The sequence below is a fragment of the Eptatretus burgeri genome, chromosome 1 (genome assembly GCF_056783735.1).
Source record: "Eptatretus burgeri isolate ZD-2024b chromosome 1, Ebu_testis_v1, whole genome shotgun sequence".
Classification (NCBI taxonomy): Eukaryota; Metazoa; Chordata; class Myxini; order Myxiniformes; family Myxinidae; genus Eptatretus; species Eptatretus burgeri.
In genome coordinates, this window is record NC_140961.1 from 85,848,960 (window position 1) to 85,858,122 (window position 9,163).

Sequence of the window (9,163 nt, forward strand, 5' to 3'; positions counted from 1 at the left end):
TGTTGAATGGTTTAATCGAACCTTAAAAGAGAGACTATAAAAAAATTCACACAACTCGGTTCACAACAATGGTCATCTTTTATTCAGGATATTGTGGACAAGTATAATAACACGATTCACATGTCAACAAATATGAAACCATCAGAAACATTTACAAAACTAAAATATGAAAAAGAGATTAATGTCAGAAAACTGAAGTTCAAAGTTGGTGATATCGTAAGAATATATCGGTGGAAATCTCATTTTGAAAAAGGTTATATTAAACGATGGACGAATGAACTTTTTAACATTGTTTATGTCATAGATACGGTTCCTTGGACTTATAAGATATATGATTTAGAAGGGGAAGAGATTTTAGGTTCATTTTATTCACAGGAATTACAAAAGACAAAGATAAATTGAAATTTTTGGACTCTGCCCCTTTTTGACTCCGCCCACACAAACCCCACCCACATAAACCCCACCCCACACAAACCCCACCCCACACAAACCCCACCCCACACAAACCCCACACAAGCTCCAGACACAAGCTCCACACACATAAACCCTGCCCACACAAACCCCACCCACATAAACCCCACCCCACACAAGCTCCACACAAACCCCGCTCCACACAAACCCCACCCCACACAAACCTCCACACAAACCCCACCACACACAAACCCCCCACAAAAACCCCACCCCATACAAGCTCCACCCACATTAATCATATTCACATAATTAGTGATTAGTTAATTAGTTCCCCAAACACAACATGTTTATTTAATTAAAAAACTATCCACCCATCCACACAAGCTCCACCCATCCACTCATCTCTCCACACAAACCTCATGCGCATAAGCCTCATTCACATAAACCCTGGCCACACAAGCCACATCCACATAAACCCTGCCCACACAAACCCCACCAAAGCCCCCACCCACATAAACCCCTCCCATACAAGCCCCACCCACAGAAACCCTGCCCACACAAACCCCACCGAAGCCCCACCCACATAAACCCCTCCCATATAAGCCCCACCCACAGAAACCCTGCCCACACAAACCCCACCGAAGCCCCGCCCACATATGCCCCACCCACACAAGCCGCTCCCACACAAGCCCCACCCCCCCCATCCCCCCCGGGCACCCCCACCTTTGACCCACCACCTCCCTCATCCCACCCCCACCCTTCCCCACGCACACACACACACGGGGAGGGGAGGGGGTGGGATGAGGGGGTGATGGGTCATTGGGGGAGCGCACCTACCCCCCCTCCCTCCCTCTCCTCTTCATGTCTTGATTCTTTTTTTGTAATTCAAAATCAAGTCATTGTAAACAAAACAAATATAATTAATCAAAATTGAAAATATTAAATATTCATTTGCGAGAATGTATAATCTTTCCCAGCAATCTTCTTCAGATGTGTTGTGATTTCGAAACTCGGACACCGTATTCTGTTTTGAAACAAAAAGTGGATAATAATTAGGTTTTATAAAGATAATTACATGGTAATATTAATAAGCCTGGTGTTGGTTCTAAGTTCAAGCCTCGTTGACCACTGAATTAACACACCAGGAGGCCGACTCAGCCTGTCATCCTTCCGAGGCCAATAAAATGAATTCCAGTGTACTGGCATAACCACGTCCAAACTAATGATGCAACCAACATAAGGCTACATTCCAAAGAGAGAGTGATATTAATAAAAGAATAAATAAACAAATAACTAAATAATAATTCAGAAACATTTACTTACAGAAAATCATGTGTTGTACCAGATTGCTTCAACAGCTGATGTTGGGTGATCGAGCTGAAAAAAAAAATAATGAGTCAAGGGTATAGATGGAGAGACAGAGAGAGAGAGAGGTAGGTAGAAAGACAGACAGAAAGACAAACAGAGAAGAGAGAGATAAAAAGAGACAGACAGGGAGAGATAGATAGAGAGAGACAAACAGAGACACACACACACACACACACACACACACACACACACACACACACACACACACACACACACACACACACACACACACACACACACACGCACACACCCACACACACACACACACACCCGCACACACACACACACACACACACACACACACACACGTCTCACCATTGGTTTAATTCATTCGAGATCAGAGGCCGTGATAAGACTTCGTACCAGTCTTTAAAAATGTTTTTCAATTCCATTCTAAGATCATTGACCTCTTCAATAAGAGCATTAATTTCATGCACCTTGTCGTGATATGTAAACTCCTCTTCTTCCAAGGACCTGCCAGGAAAAAATATATATATCAGGATTATCACGATTTAATTTATAATCAATTGCTTCATCGTTCAAAGAGGAACCCATACACAAGCTTACCAACTTTGTGGTGAACTGTTTTCTTCGTCGGAAGAAAGAGAGAGTCCATGTCTCAGATTTTTACCATTGGTACAAGGTGGCAAAAAGATCAGAGGCCGTGATAAGACTTCCTCTTCAATAAGAGCATTAATTTCATGCACATCGTCGTGATATGTAAAACTGCTCTTCTTCCAAGGACCTGCCAGGAAAAAAAATATATATCAGAATTATCACAATAAAATTTGGAATCAATTGCTTCATCGTTAAAAGAGGAACCCATACACAAGCTAACCAACTTTGTGGTGAGCTGTTTTGTTCGTCGGAACAAAGATCGTTCATGTCTCAGTTGTAAAAATGAAAATACCGTCTGGCAGAAACTTTTTCTGGCGAATCACTTATTAGGCATCGATGAGGAAATTGCCTAATCATCAGGTGTGGCCACAGGAAATGACGCTTCGGGCGAGACAGCTTGGAAAATAATTGGGCGATGTATTCTCAAATTCTATGAATCATTTTCAAAACATACTTAAAATGCCCTAAAATGATTTTGATTAAACTTATCTTTAAAAGCCAGTTAGTGTTCTGATTTAAAATATAAACACGAGGCCTTGTCTCTCACAGAATAGTTCCTATTTTTTCACAGCATGACTGTCCAAAAACACTTCCTCATTTTCACGGCACGAACTGAAAACATTTGAAACAAAACTTTTTTATGGCGTGGTTTATGCAAAAAAATGTTAAGATAAGTATGTCATTTCATAATGACACAAAAGGGGTATCTTGAAAAATATAAAGATTCAAATGTTTTATTTTTAAATATTTCAGATGGGGATTATTGTGCAAAGAAAATGAAACTATTGAAGGAATTTGAGAATGAACAAATCTTTATAGGTTCAATGAGTGAGCTAAACAATATGCATTGTTTATTTGAAAAAGAGTGTCCCGAGGCTTACATGTTTCAGATATTTCTTCAGAATCACCTTTAACAAATCACATTACTACTTTGTTACTTGAACAAATCTTTATCTTCTTGAATTGGTTATTTGAATAGAGTGCACCAAGGTTAAAAGGGTCGACAAATAAATATACCTTGGGCATAAAAAGGGGTTTACTTTTTAGCGAAAAAAAAAAATGAATCGCTGAAAATCCCCCATTCATTTACATTGGGAAAAGTGAGCCAGAATCAGTATATTCACCTACTCATGGTCATGAGGTCTGGACCACTTTCATCCAGGAAAGGGTTACCTTGAGCCCTCATGACTTCAAGCAGAGAAAGAACATCTTTGCTGAAGTGATGTTGAAGACTTTCAGATTCTTCATGATGTCCTATGTCTGGATATTCAGCACTGATTTCTGCTGCTTCTTCAAACTCGGCAATGGTTCTGAGTTTCTCAGGAAGAGCCAAAATGTGCTCCTCCAGGGTGTCAGGAGAATTATAAATGTTGGACACTCCACCATAACCTTTGACAATCTTTGTGGTCTGCTCATGGCTGTGGTCCTTTGGTATCAGAGAGAACTTCCTTGGGCTCTTCAGTAACACAAAATTTCCCTTCATTAACTGCCTATGAACCTCTGGATACTTCGATTCAAGTTCACCCATATCCTTGACATGAACAAGGAGCCATCTCGAGTTGCGCACTTGGTTTCAGATGAAGACATAATCACACAATTCATCGATCACCTGAACGTATAGGGCAAAATCCCCCTCACGCAGGGTGCAGACAAAACAGCAATGCAGAAGTTCAATGTCCATCACCATACACCAATAGGCAAACATCTTTGACTTCATCTTCATAACATCTTCCCAACTCTCCTGAGTTCCTGAACCCCTATGTGTGTATGCTTCATTCTTCAAAATTGCCAAGGCTAGGAGGAATACTTGGTGCATGCACCTTGTCTGTTTGAGATAGTGGTCCGGTTGTGACAAAACCGACTCTGCACATCCAGCGGTGAGAATGCCTGCCTTGCAGGCCATAGTTGCCATACCAGAACCTTCAGTCATTTTGCCTTCCATCGCTTCAATAACAAACTCAATATGCAGGGCACCAAGCATCAGTACGAACTTGTCCTCACTCAAGTGTGTGTCTGACCATTTCCATTGGATTAGTTTTCCAATAGCGTAGATTGGCTGATCCATCCCTAGAACAGGTGTTTGCACTGGATTGAGAAACTGGATTGAATCCCTTGTAAGGCACATTGTGTGCTTGACCATTGAAATGGATGCTGCCTTATCTGGAAACATAGGTAGCACACCAGTTATCGCCCTGGGCTTCACGGTATCTTCATACATACGACTAGAACTGAAGCCTGCCCATGTCACCTTGTCATTATCATCAAGCTCACTTCCTTTGTTGAGAATGATATCAGATGCATGATCAATCCACGTTTTGTCTTTTGCTTTAGCCGATTCAATCCTGTCTCTCCCTGGTCTGACTGGCTTGTTGGTCTTTTTGAGAATAACATCATTGTTAGCATCAAGCTCTGCAGGTGGCACAATTGTGTAGAAGTCTGGCAATCGGGATCTCTGAGACTTGTCCACTTTGCTTATGTCCAGAGGTTCCATGACAACACCTGGGTTTTCATTTGAAACATGATTGGTCAACGTAATCAGAGTGCCATGGAACTCAACTTTTGACAAGTTGGATTGCTTGTGCTGATCAATATTGTCCATGTCCCCAGTTGTGAACACATTCTGTCTGTCACTTGGAATCACTACTCCATTAGTCCTGATTTGTTCACTTACTGCAGCAGCAAGACATTTGCTGACCTGCTGCTCTCTAATGTAGGTGATGGCTAGGCCGAGCTTCTCAAATACGTTAATCAGATGCTTAAATTTGCCCCCGACATGAAGTTTCAATCCAACGTGCAGGGGGAAGGGTGTTTCACGTTCCTTGCGATGTCGCATCATCTGTGCCCCAGCTCATGTTCGCTTTGCAGTGTTGAAAATCATCAGCTGAGACAGAGTACATGCAACACGTGATCTTTGCTGATTAATATCTGGTTCATTGTTGTTGACATCAGTCTGACTAGTACCAGAGGCACCACATTTATGAAAGCCAATAAAGATTCTGGGATTGCTGACCTCAAACAGTCAGGATAGAAGTGTCCATCGAATGGCTTCTGTTCAAACAAAATCTGCTTGCTCAAGAACAAGACAGTTTGAACAATCATGTGAGCTTCATTGTCGCCCACTTCATTTTGACTTTTCAATTCAGTCTCAATAGCCGTCCCAGCAGTTTCCTTTGAACACGACCCCTTCCTTGACTGGCTTCAATTATTTCAGGCTCAATTTTCAATATCTTATCTTTGAACCTAGTGGAGTGAATGCTTTTGGGGTCAACAATTCTGCCAAGGTCCTTCATTTTCGTGGTGTTGAGGACTTTCAGTTCATTCAAAGGGAAAACACGCTTTGATTCAACAATATATGCTGCCAACTCTGCAACAACAAGTGTATTAAAAGAATGTTCAGATTCCGACTGTGTTGCAGATTCAGCTCGCTCCACTGATCGTGCAGCATTTTCAAGTCTGACATAACAAGTTTGGTTGAAATAGGCGTCCATTGCATGCAAATCTGAAGCTGTGGCTAGTTTGGCCAAGAGTTCTGTATTCCTGATTTTTGTTGCCCAAGACTTGAGAGTTGAGTCGACAGCATCTGTTGAAGCTTTGTGTCGTCTCCCCCCCTCAATATTCTGTCTACACAGAATGCATTCCAGTTCAACAAGACTAACAGTTGCAGTGACCATTGACCTAGTCTTTTTAGGGCTCAGAACCTCAACCTGTGCCTCAGAAGTTCTTTTCAGTTTGAGCTCAGCACGCTTCACCATCATTTGATTATAGTTCGTTCTGCAGCTTTTGTGAAACACAGGTTTGTTAGACAGCATGTTGGAGGCCTTTAGCACTTCCATACCCATTGGCAGTACATCCACATTTTTGAGATCATATAAGTCCTTTTCCAATGTCTCATATGAAGTATGAAATCGCTTCTGATTGGCAGGGCATTGAACGTCCTCATCAGTCTCTTGCTGACACAAGCAGCATAACTTCCAGTTCAAGGACCCTTTAGATGCAGCTTCCATGATGTACTACCTTTACTTTTCAGCAGAAAACTGTACTTTACACCATGACAAAAGCCTTGAAAAATAAAAAATGAAGACATCTTGGTTAATTCCGAGATGATGACAAAACTGAATGTGTTAGACTTCCTAATATTCTATTTATCTAAAATTCCTTGAGCTGAGAAATATGGATATAGACACCAGATTGAATATTCAGCTTGTTTGGTTATTGAGATATTACTGATTGTACTTTGCAAATGCAGCCATTTTGAATTTTTAAGAAAGTCAATGTGACTATCAGCAGAGTTCTTTAAAATTACATAATTATATTCTTGGATTCAATTAATATGAATGACACCAAATTTATCCTCCTAACCTGTTCGGTGATCAAGATAAGATAAGCGAATTGCTCACTGCACAGGCATTGAGATGTGATTGTATTATGTTGCTAATGGCAGCCTTTTTTTAGAAATTGAATACAGCTGCCATCTGAACTATTTAAAATTGACTTCATCACATTCCTGGATATTCCATATCTAGTGCCCAACTGTGTCTGCGGACGTCCTCCTGCAGTTGGGTTACTTATTAGGAGGTTGGTGGCAGGATTTGCACTCCGGTCACCGTAAAACCCTTCATTCCGCAAAACGCAAAAACGCAAAAAAAATCTGAAAACCCACTCCGTGGGAGTACCTCCTGTGCAGCTTCCCTTCGCAGGGCAGCTCACTAGATGATGGGATTGGGGCAAAGCCTTCGGGACCCCCAATCTTTGATGATAGGAAGGAAAACACGGGGTAACATCCCTGGGTCAGATTGCGGGAGAGTGTGTCGGAGTGGTGCTGAGGTGTCGTCCACCAGACGGCGGTCTCCTTGGGTTAACCTGAGGCGGTCCCTTCGGGTGGGTGCCTGGAATGTCCTATCCCTAAGAGAGGATGATCACCTGTCTCTGTTATCATCTGAGCTCAAGCGTTTGGACATCGGGATTGCAGCTCTCTCTGAGGTTCAGAGACCGGATTGCGGCGAGATAATGGTGGGGGGTTACACCTAATATTGGTCTGGTCGCTCTGATGGTTACCATACCCAAGGAGTTGCTGTAGCTGTGTCCAATAAGCTGACCCCAATGATAATTGAGGTAACACCGGTCAACGAGCGTATTATGAGATTAAGGATTCGTCACTCCTTAGGTGTCATTTCCCTGGTCTCCGTTTATGCTCCGACTGAGGCGAGTGATCTCACCGTGAAGGATGCATTCTACGCCACACTCGAATCTGTGGTTGATCAGTGCCCCAGACGAGATACACTTCTAGTCTTGGGGGATTTCAATGCATCGACTGGAACTGATAGGGATGGTTATGAGGTGTGTGTTGGTCCCCATGGGTCAGGAACTATGAACCAGAATAGCACTAAGTTCCTTGACTTTGCAAGAAGTCATGGACTTAGGGTGGCTGGTTCATGGTTTCAGCGCCCACAAGCTCATCGCTGGACTTGGTATTCCAACGCTGGCGGTGTGGCAAAGGAGATTGACCATGTCCACATTGACGGTCGTTGGAGGATGATCCAGAACTGCAGGGTCTACCGGAGTGCTCAGTTCCTCAATACTGACCACAGGCTTGTTGTAGCAACTCTAAAGCTGCACCTTAAATCCTGGAGAATGGTACCATCCCAGCCTAGGCTGGATGTTGCCAAGCTGAGGGATGAGAGAGTAGCTGAAGAGTTTGCGAACAGGCTGAGTGGACACTTGGGGGGGTCTGTGTGCTTTGGGGGGTCCTGAAGAGTTGTGGAGCGCCTTCAAGACTCCCGTCCTTGATGTTGCCGGTAGATGCCTTGGAGCTCACTGCAGGGCAAAGAAGAATTTTGTCTCTCAAGGGACACTGGATACCATTGACCAGAGTCGCAGGGCCAGGCTGAATGGCAGAGCTGAGCTGTTCAGGGAGCTGAGGCGTAAAACTGTACGTGCACTGAGGGTGGACAAGGAGGCCTATGTGCGAGGAATCTGTGAGGGGGTAGAGCATCACCTGTGGACAGGTGATTCTCGTCCCGCTTACAGGGGAATTCGCGCATTGCGTTTATCCAAGCCCATCCTTCGGAGCACTACAGTTCGAGCATAGTGGCCGGCTCTTGACAGAGGAGTCTGAAGTGAAGGCCCGCTGGGCCGGTTACTTTGAGCGGTTGTACCAGGCTGATCCCCCAACTGTCAAGTTGGATGTCAAGGGTGTTACAATCCCTGTTGCGGAACCTCGAATCAACTGTGGTCCACCTTCGCTTGTGGAAACACGGGCTGCGGTGAACCAGTTGAAACGGGGCAAAGCTCCAGCATCCATGCCGAACTTCTCAAGGCTGGTGGAAATGCTACACTCGTGTCGTTGCATGCAGTTTTGTGCTCTGCCTGGAACACAGGCATCATCCCAACTGACTGGAAGAGGGGCCTTGTTGTCCCTCTCTGGAACGGGAAGGGTGATCGCCAAGACTGCAACAACTACTGAGGGGTGACGCTGCTCTCAGTGCCGGGCAAGGTCTTTGCTCGGATAATTCTTGATAGGGTTCGCCACCATCTGCTTGAGCACCAGCGTCCAGAGCAGTCAGGCTTTACACCAAAGAGGTCAACGATTGACCATATCCTTGCACTTCGTGTCCTCACCGAACGCAGATGAGAGTTTCGGCAGGGGCTGCTTGCAGCCTATGTTGATCTCTGTAAAGCGTTCGATTCAGTGAATCGGGATGTCCTCTGGAGGATTCTATGTCTTCGTGGGGTGCCACCAAAACTTATCGATCTGATGTCTGAACTC

At 44.0% G+C, this 9,163-nt stretch overlaps 1 protein-coding gene across 3 annotated transcripts in view; it reads right to left on the reverse strand.

Annotated features, from left to right (window-relative positions):
• Window positions 1-1,265: 1,265 nt before the first annotated feature.
• The window catches only part of LOC147034894 (uncharacterized), a 23,393-nt gene continuing 15,495 nt past the window's right edge, over window positions 1,266-9,163 (reverse strand). The window contains exons 2-5 of one of the 3 annotated variants that reach the window (XR_015060701.1): window positions 2,347-2,524; window positions 2,095-2,253; window positions 1,735-1,788; window positions 1,266-1,435 (exon numbers count right to left, since the gene is read on the reverse strand). Coding sequence is in view for 2 of the 3 variants with exons in the window: in XM_085890779.1 (XP_085746905.1) it covers window positions 3,971-5,233 (1,263 nt within the window). In the remaining variant the exon portion in view is untranslated. Of the gene's footprint in view, window positions 1,436-1,734; window positions 1,789-2,094; window positions 2,254-2,346; window positions 7,410-9,163 lie in introns of those variants that run through there. The other 2 variants (XM_085890779.1, XM_085890774.1) reach the window with 2 other exon arrangements.